Genomic DNA, 19,029 nt, shown 5'->3' on the forward strand with positions numbered 1-19,029 from the left:
CCACTGAAGAACCTAGAAATGTATAATCCCAAGAGTGATTGAAGGCGCAGGATGGATAGGGATCTGCCCCAGCCAGACCTAATCGTGACAGTGTTCTCTCCCACTTGGGAGGCACCAGAGCAAGAACAGGAGTAATGACCTTGTTGAAAATCCCAAGGCATAACCCCTGCTGTGCTTATTTTTCCCTAACCAGAGAAAAAGTAATTTTCTACTTTATCTTCTTTAGAACAATGAAGCAGACACAATATTTCACACTGCTCATCTTTGAAAGCTCAGAACTACTTAAGTTGATTTGCATACAATAATTATTTACTTAATTAACAAGTTCTCAGCTAAATTGTCCTTTCAACCCTTAACAAGTTGAAAATTATATAAGATTCTCCTTCAAAGGAAAGGAAAATTTCCCCAATTAGGATCTATTGCTATCAACAGAATACAATTTTCCACATGGCTTTTTGCACTGAGATTTAAACTGATTCCCCAATGAGGAAGCAGAAATTCCTTTGGAAAAGAGCTCAAAGAAGCTGAGAAATCTCAAATGTATCTATCACCGAAAACCCAGAATTTTTTTTAATTTAAGTTGATCCTTAAAGCTAATATCTTTAGTAAAAACTCTTAAAAGCAACAAGGAGACAAAAAATAAAGGTAAGCTATATATTCCCCACAGAGGTGGAAGTTAACCTTAAAAAAAAATAAAGCACAGTGTTTAGAATTACAAATGCTTTATGTAATAGACTAGCAGAAACATATCAAAATTTAATGTTTATGATACATTAGGAACTTTCCTTCGTGGTTCAAGAAGAAAAAATCCAAACCAAGCATTTAATCTATGAATAAAGAGAATTTTTGAAATCAACTTAATGGAATATATCAAGTTTCTAATCCAAAAGACCTTCTTTTACACTGCTTACAGAATAACTAATATTTAAAAAGGATAAAGTGAGTGGACGTAGTAAGTAAATGAGCCTAAAAACAAAATGCACCGTCTCTCAGGGTAGCAAATGAATAAGGAGCCTGGACCAGCCCATGCCCACTCACCAGATATCCGACTTTGTGTCATAGCCTTTGTGTTTCAGAGCCTCTGGGCTCATATAATGGGGAGTTCCAGTAAAAGTGGTGGCTAGATCACAGGATCCCATTAAGAGTCGAGAAACTCCAAAATCCCCTTGAAATAATAATCATCTTTTATGAATACTTTAAATCACAAAAATCAGTACTGTACTAGAAATTAACAACTGTTGAATTTGACAATTTTAATATGCAATGATTCATACCATTTTAAAGGGAAAGAAAAGTCACACATTTTAAATTATACAATACTGGTGAATAGCTTTAAAAATAAAAGCCTTATAGGGGAAAGAAGACTTTGAAGACAGGAAAGTGAATTATGTAAGCTAAAACTTTATTTCCTGGAATTATGGAAAACCAGTAACTTGAAACAAAAAGCTATTTCAAGTCTGAATAACAACAAACAGAATGATTCTGGAAGCACTGAATATTATGACTTGCAATTTTATCTGGGTCGGGGGGAGAGTTTGTTCTTCATTTACAATAAAGAAATTTCAAACAAAAAACCTGAGACTTTTCAAGAACATGACTATAAAAATTTGAATCTATCAGCTTCAGTATACTTGTCTAATTAGTTGCATGCTTTTATGATTCCCCCTCTAAGAACACCTACATAAGATCAAACAATCCAGTAACTGTTGTGAGTGTAGGTACAGTTCTAAAGGAGAAGTAACTACATCAACATTTTAATTATCTGTGATAACTGTTAATTGCTTGTGATAAAATAAGTAGGGGAGTGGGAAAACTGTAGTAATCAAACTAGTAAAACAAGTCTAATCATTTATTAATGGTTAGAGCATGGCATGGAATAGGAACTCAAAAGATATTTGTTGAATCTAATATGTAGCAAATGTTTTATACCTCAGTTTATATCAGATAATCAGAAACAAAATAATTGGGTTTTTTGTTCTTGGGCACAACCAATCAAGAACAAAAATTTAGTAAGTTTGAATAAATCAATGATTATTCTAACACTTTTAGGTACTTTATACTCCAATTTGATATATTAATAACATCTAGAATATACTCTCTCATAGAATACATATTCTTAAAATCTTACCAATTTTAAGTAGATTATTTTTCAGAAATATATTATTTGATTTCAAGTCTCGATGGAAGTACCCTCCTACAAAAGGAAAAAAAGGATATACAATTTCATGCAAATATAAAATTTTAAAATCCAAATATAAATGATATATATGAGTGAATGTGAAGTGATTCACACATAAATATACACTCCCAGAGATATATCTTTAAATGTTTAAAAGCTTCAAAGCCACAACATTTTCTAATTTCACTGAGAAAATCAGAGTTTTAAAACAAAGGTTTTAAAGACAGAGAAACATGTAGTTGAGAGAAGGGTGATGTACTTCCAACTATTTCAACAGGCCAGATTTTATTGTGTTTTAGTAGCATGATCTACATTGTACTATATCCAGTAACCATACACCCAGTTCACAGAGGAGTTATCACAAAGCTTTATAATCTATTATATACTATATATAATCTATTACATGCATATATATCTTTATATTTATAATATAATATATATATTATAATCCAAATGTTCACATTTTATATATATGTGGAAATAATGTTGATGATGATATTTAATAATAGATAACACTTAAGTTTTACTGTAACCCAGCAATGTAAATTATGTCAGTTAAGACTTTCATTTCTGAAATTATGAAAAATCAGACAACTTGAAAACCTTTGCCTAAAAAAACACCCAGAAATGTTGAATAAAGTATGTAAGTCTCTTCACATATAACACAACTGAACCCCCAAGAAAATGAGGCAAATCCTTTGGGATTATACAAAAAGAAAACTGAAAATCAGAGGGAGCAATAGGTGCTGATGTCTCAGCAGCCCGAGGAACTCAGAACTCACAGCAGCCAAGACCTTGAGGCCATGTAATGTGGAAAGTTGGAACTAGTATAAACACCTAAAGTCAGAATCCTGTATGCAGTCCATATCTTAAGTGAAAATACGACCCAAGAAACATTTACTCACAAGTAAACAAAATGGAGAAAAAAATCTCTCCCTTCATATTTTGCAACCATGTCTCTCTGCTCACTTACATTTGGAATTCAAATATGCAGTAGCTGTATGGCTTAAGACATCCCAAACCAAGAAATTAACATAAAAATTGGTTCTCAGCTGTTAATACCCTCTTGAGGCATCTGGCAGAAGCAAATGCAAATTGAATCAGCAGATAATATATAATAAAACTATACTTCAAAGCTAATCAAGACAGTATGGTACTGGCCCAAAAACAGAAATATAGATCAATGGTACAGGATAGAAAGCCCAGAGATAAACCCACACACATATGGTCATCTAATTTATGACAAAGGAAGCAAGAACATACAGTGGAGAAAAGACAGCCTCTTCAATAAGTGGTGCTGGTAAAACTAGACAGCTACATGTAAAAGAATGAAATTAGAACACTACCTAACTCCATACACAAAAATAAACTCCAAATGGATTAAAGACCTAAATATAAGACCGAACACTATAAAACTCTGAGAGGAAAACACACTTTGACATAAACCACAGCAAGATCTTTTTTGACCCACCTCCTAGAGTAATGGAAATAAAAACAAAAATAAACAAATGGGACTAGTTAAACTTAAAAGCTTTTGCAGAGCAAGGGAAACCATAAACAAGATGAAAAGACAACTCTCAGAATGGGAGAGAATATTTGCAAATGAAGCAATGGACAAAGGATTAATCTCCAAAATATACAAACAGCTCATGGAGCTCAATATCAAAAGAACAAACAACCTAATTAAAAAATGGGCAGAAGACCTAACTAGACATTTTACCAAAGAAGACATACAGATGGCCAAGAGGCACATGAAAAGCTGCTCAACATCACTGAGTATTAGAGAAATGCAAATCAAAACTACGAGGTATCACCTCACACTGGTCAGAATAGCCATCAACAAAATCTCTACAAACAGTAAATGCTGGAGAGGGTGTGGAGAAACAGGAACCCTTTTGCACTGTTGGTGGGAATGTAAATTGATAAAGCCAGTATGGAGAACAGTATGGAGGTTCCTTAAAAAACTAAAAATAGAACTACCATATGACCCAGAAATCCCACTACTGGGGATATACCCTGAGAAAACCATAATTCAAAAAGAGTCATGTACCCCAATGTTCATTGCAGCACTATTTACAATAGCCAGGACATGGAAACAACTTAATGTCCAACAATAGGTGAATGGATAAAGAGGATGTGGATATGGAATTCAAATATGCAGTAGCTGTATGGATGTGGAATTACTCAGCCATAAAAGGAACGAAATTGGGTCATTTGTAGAGATGTGGATGGACCTAGAGTCTGTCATACAGAGTGAAGTAAGCCAGAAAGAGAAAAATAAATATCATATATATGTGGAATCTAGAAAATGATATAGAGGAACCTATTTGTAGGACAGGAATAGAGACGTAGACGTAGAGAATGAACATGTGGACAAAGGGGGGAAGGGGAGGGTGGGATGAATTGGGAGATTAGGTTTGACATAAATACACTACCATGTATTTAGTGTATTTATGTCAAATAGATAGTTAGGGGGAACCTGCTGTAGAGCACAGGGAGCTCAGCTCGGTGCTCTGTGACGCCCTAGATGGGTGGCATGGGGGGTGGAGGGTGGGAGGGAGGTCCAAGAGGGAGGGGATATAGGTATACATATAGCTGATTCACTTCATTATACAGCAGAAACTAACACAACATTGTAAAGCAATTTTACTCCAATAAAATAAATAAATAAACCCCTGAGAATTTCAAATAACTTAATAGAATATAAACTATAAAATAAGTATATTTCAAATGATTAAAATAATAAAGAATAGAAAACACGAGATAGAAACAGAATATTATCAAAAAAAAAGATGATGCTGATTTGAGAAACAACCAAATAGAATATCTCAGGGGAAAATGTGACCACTGAAATAAAAAACTCAAGATTAAGACCTCAGCTTCCAACTATGATGAAGTAAGCTTATATCACACTAAATCTCCCACCTTCCACAGTTGTATCGAGACTACTACAAAATTTAAACAACGTAAAATTTGGGTAAATTTTTTTAATAGCTCTTTGAAGATATCAGAGATCAGTCAAGGTGAACAAAGGCAGGCAGCACTTGAGGGGCCAAAACCTAAAAGAAAAGAGATGCACTGAGATGAGCAAGCACTTCCCACTGTGTTTTCGTCTCAGGCATTTGGCAGAAGCAGAGTGTCATGGCCCAGAGCTTGCAGCAGTTTCACTGGGGATGGAAAACAAAATCTGTAGTTCAGAGATACAAAAGGCAACCAGGACTCGAGGGGCAAATTTTCCAGAGAAAAGGGAACAAAAGAGAAGTAAGTCTGACATTCTGAATAGATTTTATCCTGAGGCATTTGCTGAATCCTATGCTTTTCAGGGGCAAGACGTTCAGGAGAAAGCAGCTGCTAAGAGGTAAAAAACTAAGCAGAGTTTTCAGTAGATTCACAAAGCTGAGGAGGGGTCTTGGTAAATAACTAAAGCCTTCAGCTGAAAACCCTGAACACTGGAAATAAAGGCAAACTGGAACTAGACCAGCCCTCACAAACCTAGACTTAAACTATCTCAGTCCTAAATGGATCAAGGTGATCTGCATCTACTACCAGCCAGCAAAAAAATCAAATCCTCTCCAGAGGAAGATAATATCATCCAACATCTCTACACTATTTTACATATATTGTCCAACATTCACTCACAAACTACAGGCATGCCAAGAGACAAGACCAAATGACCAAAAACAAAACAAACAAAAACAAAAAAATAAAAAAGAAATAAATCCTTATGTGATCCACCTACTGGAATTATTGGACAAGGATTTTAAAGTAACTATGATATGTTCAAGGAAATAAATGACACAATGAGAAAACTAGATTCTATAAACAATTTTTTAAAAGAACTGAATGGAAATTCTAGAATTGAAACAAATATAATTAAAATTAAGAATTCATTAGATATGTTTGAAAGCAGATAAGATGCAGCAGAAACAAAGATTTAGAAATTGGAATAATGGTTAGTGAAAATTATTCTGTCCAAGTAATGAAAAATAATATTGATACTTAGACTAGGCAAGTAGAAGATGAGTTATAGATATAATACATTAACAGTCCCCACATATATAAATATGTAAATAAGTAAATCACCACTAGGTATTTTAAGAACAAGGCAAACAGTATGTTAGAAAGCAGTTATGGGAAGTAATTGGCTGGTGCTGTGGTAATAGAACAATAAAATGTATGCAACAGACCAGATATCAAGCTACCTGGTAAATTTTTTAAGTATAATTTGACTTTGTGGCTACAGCAAGCAAAAATGTTTCCAGAAAGAAAGTCCTTTCATGTGCTTTGTTAATATTTTTTCCTTTGAAGTATTTAGAAATCAAGTCCAAGAAATAGCAAGGTGACTAGCAAACAGTTGACATAAAATCTTTCTTCTAAAAAACTCAAGTAGCTCTCCACCTATGTCCCCATAATTTCTATTTTCATGATGCCCAAGAGAGTTAAGTGCCCTGATTAAGAATGGATGACAGTGGTGGTCAAACCCATGGTCGAGTTCCTGCCTCCAACTCCCCATCAGGCCATTGTCCAGACCCTCACCCTCCAGGACCACAGCAGAGTGAGGTCTGTGGAGGCAGCCACAGCAAGTGTTTCTCAGGCCCCGAACCAGAGTAGGACTGTGGAGACAGTATGGACAGTTTAACCTTCATTTCCCCTTAAGCCCTTATCTGAATAGTTTCTGAAATCTCAGCTCCCTCCCCACAGGTCTGTATTTGTCCGGCAGGGTCTCAGGGTGGCCTGCAGACTCTTCCTGCCGAAGGTGCTGGCATGAGCAATGGCTCCGTGGTGATGCACAGCCCAGGCAGCTCCTGTTGCTGGTCTCTGCCATGTGGCCTTCGTCCTAGACTCTGAGGCGGCTCCTGCCTGGCTTCCTCATTGGTGTCCTGGGACCCCAGGACCATGATAAGCCCTCTGTGCTATAAGCCAGGAGTGAGGCCAGGTCCTTCTCAAATGTAGCTACACAGTAGGAGTTTCCGACACCTGGTACTGGAGTGGTGTCTCCTTGAAAAAGTGACCTCAGGACATCCCAAGAAGTGGGAGCCAGGAGAAAGCAGGAATCTCCCACAACACCACAGACAGAACTTCTCTCTGCTTTTCCATCTCCAGACCTGGGGGAGCACACCTCCATCCCCTGTCATATTTAGTAGGTCCTTTCCCTGGGAGCCTCACTATGTTAAAAATGAATTCCTCATACCACCTTTTGGGAAATGTTTAGCCATTCTAACGCAATACCTCACCAAGTGACTGGGGAAAGGTGTGGGTTGCTAGGTGACAAGGCACTCATCTTAGGGAAAGTGCCCCAGCCCTGTTCTCTCCTCCACTGTGAAAGCACGAAGAACACCAGCAAATGAGATCCCTGCAGAGAAGCTGCTCTGTGCTTCATTGTAAAAAATCTAGAACCCCTTCAACAGAAGTGAGTTGGGGGTGTGTGTTTGTTTTGTTTTGTGTTTTCTGTGTTAGCACTGGGGGCAAAAAAGGAGGAGACTTTTCTTTTCTCTGCCCCTAAGAAGTTCCCTCATGCCCAGTTCTGCTGTGGCATCCAGAGACATTTCAAAGATTAGCTAATTATTTGGACCAAAAAGAAGAAAGGCTCTAAGTCACTCAAATACTGGCCCAGTTTATGGAGGCTTGGGGGACTTGGTGATGAGCCTCTGGACACAAACAGCTTTAACAAACTTAGCTCCGTCTACTTGCCAGAGGTTCAGGCCCAGGGGGGAGGAAGGAGTCTTAGAGCTACATTCTCAAGACAGCTTTCAGTGAACTGTGAAAATTCTCAGCTTTTAACAACATTATTTATAAGTGTGTATGCCATATGCCATAGTTTTAGAATATTACAAATGTATAAATAAACCAAATTAAAATAAGTACAGGAAAGCTCCAAAGGAGTAAACAAAATCTTCATTTCTTCTGTAACTTCATTCTTCTTAGTTTTTCCAAGGTCTTCTTTATCTCCTCTGCTGCTGCACTGTATTAGTCAGGGTTCTCCAGAGAAATAGAACCAATAGAAGATACAGATATGGATATAGATACAAATGGAGATTTATTATAAGGAACTGGCTCAAGAAATTATGGAGGCTGAGAAGTCCCAAGATCTGCTGTATGCAAGCTGAAGACCCAGGAAAACTGGTGGTATAATTCAGTCCTAGTCTGAAGGCCTGAGACCAGGTGAGTCAATGATCTAGGTCCTTCAGTCCAAGGGCAGAAGATGGGATGAGACATCCCAGCTCCCCAGTGAGGCAGGAAAAAGGGGGCAAATTCCTCCTTCCTCTGCCTTTTGTTTTTTTCAGACCTTCAAGGGATGGATGTGTCCTACCACACTGGAGGGGGCAATCTACAGAGTCTACAGATCCAAATTCTAATCCTGTTAACGGAGTCCAAGCTCACTCTGCTCGCTGCCAACAGGCCAATAAATCAGGAGACGAGGTATTGAGGTAAGGAATAGTGACTTTATTCGGAAAGCCGGCAGACTGAGACGATGGCAGACTAGGGTCCTCCCAGAACACTATCTTATTGGGGTCTGGATGCCAGTTTCTTTTATAGAATTAGAGGGGGAAGTAAAGTAAAAAGGCAGAATAGAGAGGGAGAGTAAAAAGGGCCAACAGCCTTGCAAAACATCTCCTGGAATGGCCAGCCTCAGGAAGGGGATGTGTAATTTCTTCTTTCTTGCAGCCATTCACACGTGGGTAGGGTTCCTGAGGCAGGCCATTATGTGTGATTACAGTAACAAAAGCAACAAAAAGCAAAGGCTGAAGTCAAAGAAACAGATCCAACATGGAGTCAAAATTGGCTCTTCCCTGTTACAATCCCATCTGTAAACACCCTCACAGACACACCCAGAAGCAATATTTAATCTGGGCAACTCATGGCCCACTCAAATTGACCCATAAAATTAACCACCACATGCACTAAAAAACTTTGCAAGGAAATTTGCAACAGAAGAGCCAAATCCATCTTCTTCTTTATTCCAAAGTAATTTCCTAACTCATTTGTAAGCAGTCTATGTAATTTTCAAAATGCATTTGAATATATACTCTAGACCAGTGGTCCCCAACCTTTTTGGCACCAGGGACCGGTTTCGTGGAAGACAGTGTTTCCACGGATGAGAGGGGTAATGGTTCTGGCAGTAATGCGAGCAATGGGGAGCGATGGGGAGCAGCAGATGAAGCTTTGCTTGCTCACCCGCTACTCACCTCCTGCTGTGTGGCCCGGTTCCTAACAGTCCACAGACAAGTACAGGTCCATGGCCCAGGGATTGGGGACCCCTGCTCTAGACCATAAGAGGAAAAGGCTGGAATAATCCTTCATAGACAGATCTATTTTATTGGTTATAGTTTGACAGATTTAAGTAGAAAGCTGAGGGAAGCACTGTGGTAGGCTGTATTCTTGTTCCCAAATATTTGCACCTCTTGTGCCTGGCAGCAGGTGTCTGCCTTGGGAGGAAGAGGCACCTCCACTGGGCTTGGTCACGTGACTTGCTTGGGTCAATGGCATGCAAACAGACCAGGCAACTGTCATGTCTGAGCAGAATCTTTAAGAACCATTGAGTGTTTCCCCTAACTCTCTTGCTTTTCCCTCTTCCAGGAGAAAGCATGTCCCAGACAAGAGCTGCTCCTTCAGAGTAGGCAGTGGGATGGGAAGACTCGCAGCTGATCTGCAGCCAAAGCAAGAAATGACTGTCCTAAGTCACCGAGGTTGGGGTTTTGTGTTAACACAGCATAAGGAAGGAGTTTTAGTGCTACAGTCTCAAGGTAGTTTTGAGTGAACTGTGAATACTCTTAGCTTTATACATTATTATTTATGTGTCCATGCCATATGCTAAAAGAACAACTCATGGACCACTCAGATTGACATAAAATTAACCATCACATGCACAATGACAATTCTTTCTGTTTCCCCAAGATCTAGGCCCTCACTTCTAATGTTTTCTTCTCCTTCTCCTTGCCCTTCCCCTTCCTCTGCTTTCCCTCCCTCTGTCTCCTCCTCCTCCATCTCCTTCTTTTCCTCCTTCTGTATCTCTTTCTCTCCATATTCCACTCAGCATATTCGTAATTAAACGCAGCACTACTGCTTCAAACCTGTCTTTCCAACTTCTTGCTCACCCTCAGGTGATGAACAGGTTCATCTTTGACCTTCTCCTAGCACATCTCACAATCTGCTTAATGTCAAGTTTGGTCATTTCAGCTTGTCGAGTTCACTCTCACCCTTCCATGCTGCCCAGTGCTGTCACCTTGGCTCAGGTCTTACAACCTCAGGCATGGATTTTATAAAGTTTCCAGGTTGATAACCCAAGTCCCCCTCTCTCCCCTCTATAATTTATCATCTAATCCTCCCAAAGGTCTGGTCACACTACAGCTCCATTCAGAAGGCTTCTGTGGTATCAATGTCTATGCTACAAAACAAAGCCCTCTACAATCTGATCTACTTTGATCATATGTACAATCTGATCTACCTTGACTCACAGCTCCATTCATGTACTCCAAGAGCCTTTCTGATGGGACCACTCATCATTTACCCTAAAAGTACCATGTTTTCCCAGCTCTGTGACTTTGCTCACTCTGTTCCCTAAGCCTGGAAAGTTCTGACCCATCTTCTACCATATTCAAAATGCACCATGGTTCAAATATCACTCCTTCCAAGAAGCCTTCATTGATTCTCCCAAGTAAAAGCATTATTCCCTCTTCTGAGCTCCTATAGCAGGGAATCCCCAATCCCCCGGCCGCGGACCAGTACCAGCCTGTGACCTGTTAGGAACTGGGCTGCACAGCAGGAGGTGAGCGGCAGGCAAGCGAGGGAAGATTCATCTACACTCCCCATCGCTCACATTACAGCCTGAACCATCCCCACACACCCCCACACACCCCTGGTCCGTGGAAAAACTGTCTTCCACAAAACCAGTCCCTGGTACCAAAAAGGTTGGGGACTGCTGTCCTATAGCACTTTTCTTGGCACTCTTATCACCTGTTTTAAATTAAGAGTATAATTTACATTAAAGTATATGAATCTTAGGCTTGATGAACTTTTACATACACATCACACTTGTAATCCTCCACCCAGATCAAGATGTAGAACATTTCCAGCATCCCAGGAGGTTTCTTTGTTCCCCTTCCAGTTGAAATTCCCTTCCAAACGTAACCTCTATTCTGATTCACCCGACATTGGTTTTGCCTGTTTTTGAACGTCATACAAATGGAGCCATATAGTACCCACTCTTTTGCGTCTGTTTTCTCTCACCCAACATCACATCTCTGAGATTCATCAGATTGTGCATATCAATCATGTGGGTTGTTTTTTTTTTTTCGGTACGCGGGCCTCTCATTGCTGTGGCCTCTCCCGTTGCGGAGCACAGGCTCCGGACGCGCAGGCTCAGCGGCCATGGCTCACGGGCCCAGCCGCTCCGCGGCATGTGGGATCTTCCCGGACCGGGGCACGAACCTGTGTCCCCTGCATCGGCAGGCGGACTCTCAACCACTGTGCCACCAGGGAAGCGCAATCATGTGTTAATTTTTATTGCAGAGTACCCCACTGTAAGACTATACCATAATTTATTTAACAATTGTACTGTAAATAGACACTTTTCTGTGTTTTGGCTATTACAAATAAGGCTTCTATGGTCATTTTTGTACATGTCTTTTGTTGGATACAGGTACTCATATTTCACCTCACAAATAGAATTACTGGGTCATAAGGTATTTAAATGTTTGTATTTGGAGATATCAATACTACCAAACATTTTTCCCAAGTGGTTATGCTAATTCACACCCTAACAGCAATGTAAGAGAATTCCAATAGCTCCACCTCCTTGCCAATACTCCTTATTGTCAGAGATTTTTAACCCTTTCTGGTGGCTAGGTCCTCATTCTATATTGAATTACAACCACAAACGATAACACTTACACAGGGCTTGACAGTTTGCAAACTTTCTAAGTGTGTAATATCTTAAAGCATATTCCCCACAGCTCTATAAAGTAAGCAAGGAGAGTCCCATTATGATCCCTATTTTATAGATGAGGAAACAAAGGCTCAGAAAGTTTAAGCAGATCGCCCAAGGCCATAAGTCACATGCAGTAGAGACCATGAACTCTGTATGTCCATCACGCTATACGGTTTACAGTTATTAGGGGACATGTTTTATCTCTGCTAGTTTACTAACAGCTCTTCGAGGTTAGGCTTTATTTTAACTTAACGCTATTTAATAAATGAATGAATGAACTTAAATATAAAATTGAAATTTCTCCATCTATAGAGAAAAACTTTACAATAATTGATTACAGTAACATAATGAGAGACTTCCCTGGTGGCGCAGTGGTGAAGAACCTGCCTGCCAATGCAGGGGACACAGGTTCAAGGCCTGGTCCAGGAAGATCCCACATGCCACGGAACAACTAAGCCTGCGTACCACAACTACTGAACCTGCGCTCTAGAGCCCGTGAGCCACAACTACTGAGCCCACGTGCCACAACTACTGAAGCACGCCTGCCACAACTACTGAAGCCTGTGTGCCTAGAGCCTGTGCTCCACAATGAGAAGCCACTGCAATGAGAAGCCCCCACACCACAACGAAGAGGAGACCCCACTCACCACAAACTAGAGAAAGACCGCTTGGGAAGACCCAATGCAGCCAAAATAAATAAATACATTTATTTTAAAAATAATAACAGGGGCTTCCCTGGTGGTGCAGTGGTTGGGAGTCCGCCTGCCGATGCAGGCGACGTGGGTTCGTGCCCTGGTCCGGGGAGATCCCCCATGCTGCGGAGCGGCTGGGCCCATGGGCCATGGCAGCTGAGCCTGTGCGTCTGGAGCCTGTGCTCTGCGGCAGGAGGGGCCGCATTGGTGGGAGGCCTGCGTGCTGAAAAAAAAATAATAAAAAATAATTAAAAAAAAAAATAACATAATGAAAGAAGCATCATCATTTGTTACCTGAATCACAAAGGGTGGTATTTCAGATCCACAGATCCACAAATACCGAAACATTTAGCCCTATTTAATGACTTTCTTAGAATGCTGAAGGATTCAAAACAAATTTAAATCCTCTCTTTGAAGGATTTTTTTAAACACTTTTTTCTTTTTTTTTAAATTCGCCCAATTACTTTGCACACAGCACAGTGGAGCTCAGCTCTTTCCCCTCCTGTCAGTGGTTACTGAGGAAACTCTGTTTTCAGTGCTTTAACTATTGTCCAGCTGTGTTTATCCTTGGCACCACGCAAGAACAAAATCCTTCTAAAGGGCCTTAACTTTTATTACATTACCTAAATTCTACCTAAAAATTGTCTTTATTATATTACATTACATATTTATAGGTACTTGCATAAAACTAGGAATAATTCTCCTTATGCTTAGAGTTTTATATAACTATAGAACTCTAACATGTATATAAATTAAAAACAAAAAGCCAATAAAATTCAAATTAGTGAAGTTAATTTAGTATCAAGTGGTGATGTTTTGGTGCTTACATTGTGCATATGGTGCTGGTGCTGGAGTATCGATTCTTTTCAGTTTGTCCAGCCCTGACTCTTGCGTCCTGGAGATGGCCTGTCTCTCCTCTTCTCTATTTAACTACAGCAGCTCTCCGGAATACAGCACCTGCTGATTGCTGCGGGGCCCACACACATCATTTAAGCATTAGCAGTCTCTGTCCTACTACTCACTGCTGTTCAGTTAAGGAATAACACTTGGTGCCAACAACTAATCCAGATCACAAATGACAAACACCTAAAATTTCCTGGCAGTGTCTCATACAAGGCTCTTTCTGATTATGCTGATATTAATGTATGTAAACTACCATAGAAATGAAGACACAAAATGTTAAATCCTCTTAGAGAACTGCTATACCTTATCCCTTTTACCTTAAAACACTGAAAAATTAGAGACAATTCAAAAAGCTTTCCACTGAAGAAAAGGATGGGTTAAATGCAACTGTGTTTGGTCTTTGGAGGATGCCAACAACACAGGCCCACAAAGAGAAGAGGTACTTGCTCCATCCATAAGGAGCAACAGAGCCAAACATTAAGCTACTCAGACTATTCCTGACAGAGTCATCATCATTAGAATGCAAAGGAAAAGCATTCATCGGCAATAAAACAATCAAAGAAAAATAACTTCTAATTGAACAACATCAGTTAAACTAACTCATATGTAATGCATTTTTATTTCCCTTCAGTGCAATGTACAAATATTTGCCTAGCATTTTCTCTCCTTCTGCACAGGGCATGACGAGTCAAAAGTGGCTTATTAAACAACTCGCACCCTCACTCAAACTCGATATCTGGCTGGATTTTCTGGGCCAAGGCAATCAAAGTTTAAGGAATGAATGGAATATTTGACTCCTTGTCAAAAAGACCTGCATTCCCTTCTCATTCTCCAAACCTGACTTTATAGCCTCTCTTTTTAATCCTAGATTTTATCAAAATTCTGTTGGATCATACAAGTTGTAGTGTCATAATGTTTCTAGAAGTTGCACAGAACATATTTTGACATCAGATTATTATAGCATCCTATGAAGTAGACATTGAAAAGTTCTTCAGATGAAAGATGAGCTGTAAATGTATGTATTTTTCCAAACCCAGATTTCCTTTTCTACCCAAGAGGACTCTCACACAAAAAAGAAAAAAATTTTAATAAAAAAACAAGATCTCTTTTCAATATCCCATTTACATTCTCAGAATATGATAAAAGAACTTCAGTGGCAAAAAGATAATTATCTACACGTTGCCATCCCCTTCCTGAATAGCTTGAGATAAGAAGTGACAGGAAGAAAGCCAAGAAAGCAGGAAGGAGGGAGAAAAAGAAGGAAGGAAGGAAGGAGGGAAGGAAGGAAGGTAAAAAGGAAAGGGGGAAGGAGGTAGAGAGGGAGGGAGGAAGGAAGGTTGGAAGGAAGGAAGGAAGGCCAGAAGGGAGGGAGGAAGGAAGGAAGAGGGAGGGAAGAAAGAAATGAAAAGAAAAAAAAAAAGAAGAAAAGCTTGCCTTAAAGAAATATCAATGAAGCTGACAGCTTCAACCCAATGTTTTCTACTTCAGGAAGGTCATACATAAGTACAGTCACCCCTATGAAAATGGCCTTTGTGACATAATTGTCTGCCTCAATAATACTGAAATTTGGAGAAATTTGTCTGTACGTTCAAATAACATTTCTTTCAGGAATTTGTCTCCAAACCTCGATGCTGCTTTTCATTTCCTACGGTCATTTTAAAACTATATTAGTTAAAGAAATACAAATTCCTACCCGCATTTTTATCAGCTTCGGTATTGTTTTCCTTGTGAGTGAGCAGAATTACGTTCCCTGTGAGTCGTCTTGCCATAGACGGGCACACTCCCTGGGTGACATTCATTGTTAGTCTGACTATCACCTCCTTATGCTCCCCCCTCAAGTAGTGAGTAGAGGTTGCTTATCTGTTTCCTGCATTGATGTTAAGTGTGTGCACATTTCCTGTGACTAAAGAAATATATACTTAAGACTATTGGTGGAAAAAAAGGAACAGGGCCTTCAATACTAGGCCTCAAAGTGAAATGTCAAAAGAGGGTACACAAACACCCCCTTCTCAGGTAGAACCATAAGAAGAAGAAATGTACTAGTTCTTAGCGTTAAGCAAGGGACATGTTCTATTGACAAGAGGACAGAATGCCAAAAGATCAAATTAATTGGAGAGCTGGGTCTTATCCTTCTCAAGTTACTCCCCCTGCAGTTTTCATTCTGCATGTTTATCTGCAAGAAAAACTATTTGTTCTGTATTTACTTTGTTCTTTAATAAACACTCTGTAGATTTTCGTAGGATTTAATTAAGGTAGTCAAGTCACTCACAAATTAAGACACAACAAATTTCATATAAAAGCAACAATTTTTTGTGAAGCAGTCTGATTTTAATTCAGCAATATGAAAAGCATTTATTTCTTTTGCCAACCCATCATAAAAGCAAAAAACGTTTTGGATGAAATGTCACACCTTGGTTTAAGAAGTTCTTATTACAATATCTGTAGGCTCATTCTGTTTCCTTGACTTTGAGAAATATTTAATAATGACATTTATTGCTAAGGCAACTCTAATGAAAATGGTATTGACTTTAATTTGAACCAATATTAATATTGCCCTAAATCTATACTGCTGACAGAAAATGCTTTCCTTTACTAATATCACCCCTCAAAAGTTTCAATAAAAGCCTTGATGTTAACTTCTAAGGTTTCAAAAATCTGTAACCCAAAACGTGCCATTTGATGGATTAATGGTCTTGCCTCCTGCCATCCAAGTTAGCCAACATCAGATTGACTTTGAAACACCAAGACCTTGAAGAAATGAAGAGCAACTCAAATACAGTGTCTGAACTCCATCTTTAATTGACATTAAAATGTTTTAAAACCTAAAAGTATTTGATTTTAAAAATTAATCCGTGTTTTTAAAGTCATCAATAGAAGCACTTACATCCAGTTTAAAAGACACAGGAGAGGTGGAGGGGAAGATGGCGGAAGAGTAAGACACGGAGATCACCTTCCTCCCCACAGATACACCAGAAACACGTCTACACGTGGAACAACTCCTACAGAACATCTACTGAACGCTGGCAGAAGACCTCATACCTCCCAAAAGGCAAAAAGCTCCCCACGTACCTGGGTAGGACAAAAGAAAAAAGAATAAACAGAGACAAAAGGATAGGGACAGGACCTGCACCCATGGCAGGGAGCTGTGAAGGAGGAAAGGTTTCCACACACTAGGAAGACCCTTCGCGGGTGGAGACTGTGGGTGGCGGAGAGGGGCAGCTTCGGAGCCGCGGAGAAGAGCGCATCCACAGGGGTGCAGAGGGCAAAGCAGAGAGATTTCCGCAAAGAGGATCGGTGCTGACCGGCACTCACCAGCCCGAGAGGCTTGTCTGCTCACCCGCCGGGTCGGGGGGCGCTGGGAGCTGAGGCTCGAGCTTCGGTCAGAGCGCAGGGAGAGGACAGGCGGCGTGAACACAGCCTGAAGGGGTTAGTGCACCACGAGCTGGGAGGGAGTCCGGGGGAAAGTCTGGACCTGCTAAAGAGGTAAGAGACTTTCCTTCCCTCTTTGTTTCCTGGTGCGCGAGGAGAGGGGATTAAGAGCGCTGCTTAAAGGAGCTCCAGATATGGGCGCGAGCCGCGGCTAACAGTGCGGACCCCAGAGACAGGCATGAGACGCTAAGGCTGCTGCTGCTGCCACCAAGAAGCCTGTGTGCGAGCACAGGTCACTATCCACAGCCCCCTTCTGGGGAGCCGGTGCAGCCCGCCACTGCCAGGGTCCCAGGATCCAGGGATAACTTCCCCGAGAGAACGCACGGCGCGCCTCAGGCTGGTGCAATGTCACGCCGGCCTCTGCCATCACAGGCACGCCCCACACTCCGTGCCCCTCCCTCCCCCGCGGCCTGAGTGAGCCAGAGCCCCCGAATCAGCGGCTCCTTTAACACCGTCCTGTCTGAGTGAAGAACAGACGCCCTCTGGCGACACACAGAGGCGGGGCCAAATCCAAAGCTGAGCCCCTGGGAGCTGTGAGAGCAAAGAAGAGAAAGGGAAATCTCTCCCAGCAGCCTCAGAAGCAGTGGATTAAAGCTCCACAATCAACTTGATGTACCCTGCATCTGTGGAATACATGAAAAGACAATGAATCATCCTAAATTGAGGAGGTGGAATTTGAGAGCAAGATTTATGATTTTTTCCCCTTTCCTCTTTTTATGAGTGTGTATGTGTATGCTTCTGTGTGAGATTTTTGTCTGCATAGCTTTGCTTCCATCATTTGTCCTAGGGTTCTATCTGTCAGGTTTTTTGTTTTTTTAATTTTTTTTCTTAATAATTATTTTTTAAATAATTTTATTTTACTTTTCTTTCTTTCCTTCTTTCTTTCTTTCTTTCTTTCTTTCTTTCTTTCCTTCCTTCCTTCCTTCCTTCCTTCCTTCCTTCCTTCCCTCCTTTAGACAATGAATCATCCCAAATTGAGGAGGTGGACTTTGAGAGCAAGATTTATGATTTTTTCCCCTTTTCCTCTTTTTGTGAGTGTGCATGTGTATGCTTCTGTGTGAGATTCTGTCTGTATAGCTTTGCCTCCACCATTTGTGCTAGGGTTCTATCCGTCCGTTTTTTGCTTGTTTTTTGTTTAATTTTTTTTCTTAATAATTATTTTTTATTTTAATAACCATATTTTATTTACTTTATCTTCTTTCTTTCTTTCTTTTTATCCTTCCTTCCCTCCTTCCTTCCTTCCTTCCTTCCTCCCTCCCTCCCTGCTTCCTTTCTTTCTTTCTTTCCTTCTTTCTTTCTTTCTACTTCTACTAATTCTTTCTTTCTGCTTTTTCTCCCTTTTATTCTGAGCCGTGTGGATGAAAGGCTCCTGGTGCTGCAGCCAGGAGTCAGTGCTGTGCCACTGAGGTGGGAGAGCCAACTTCAGGACACTGATCCACAAGAGACCTCCTAGTTCCACATAATATCAAATGGCGAAAATCTGCCAGGGATCTCCATCTCAACACCAGCACCCAGATTCACTCAATGACCAGCAAGCTACAGTGCTGGACACCCTATGCCAAACAACTAGCAAGACAGGAACACAATCCAACCCATTAGCAGAGAGGCTGCTTAAAATCATAATAAGTCCACAGACACCCCAAAACACACCACCAGATGTGGACCTGCCCACCAGAAAGACAAGATCCACCCTCATCCACCAGAACACAGGCACTAGCCACCTCCACCAGGAAGCCTACACAACCCACTGAACCAACTTTAGCCACTGGGGACAGACACCAAAAACAACGGGAACTATGAACCTGCAGCCTGCAAAAAGCAACCCCACACACAGGAAGATAAGCAAAATGAGAAGACAGAAAAACACACAGCAGATGAAGGAGCAAAATAAAAACCCA

At 40.5% G+C, this 19,029-nt stretch overlaps 1 protein-coding gene across 1 annotated transcript in view; it reads right to left on the reverse strand.

Moving 5' to 3' along the window:
* NEK11 (NIMA related kinase 11) overlaps positions 1 to 19,029 on the reverse strand; it is a 112,176-nt gene that overhangs the window by 35,785 nt on the left and 57,362 nt on the right. Inside the window, 2 exon segments of the mRNA XM_089911156.1 lie at positions 1,039 to 1,165; positions 2,129 to 2,191. Of these exon segments, the coding sequence (XP_089767282.1) occupies positions 1,039 to 1,165; positions 2,129 to 2,191 (190 nt within the window).

This window comes from Delphinapterus leucas, chromosome 4 (assembly GCF_059928025.1).
Source record: "Delphinapterus leucas isolate spDelLeu-1000000601 "Yukka" chromosome 4, BTC_Dleu_Yukka2, whole genome shotgun sequence".
NCBI classification, from domain to species: Eukaryota; Metazoa; Chordata; class Mammalia; order Artiodactyla; family Monodontidae; genus Delphinapterus; species Delphinapterus leucas.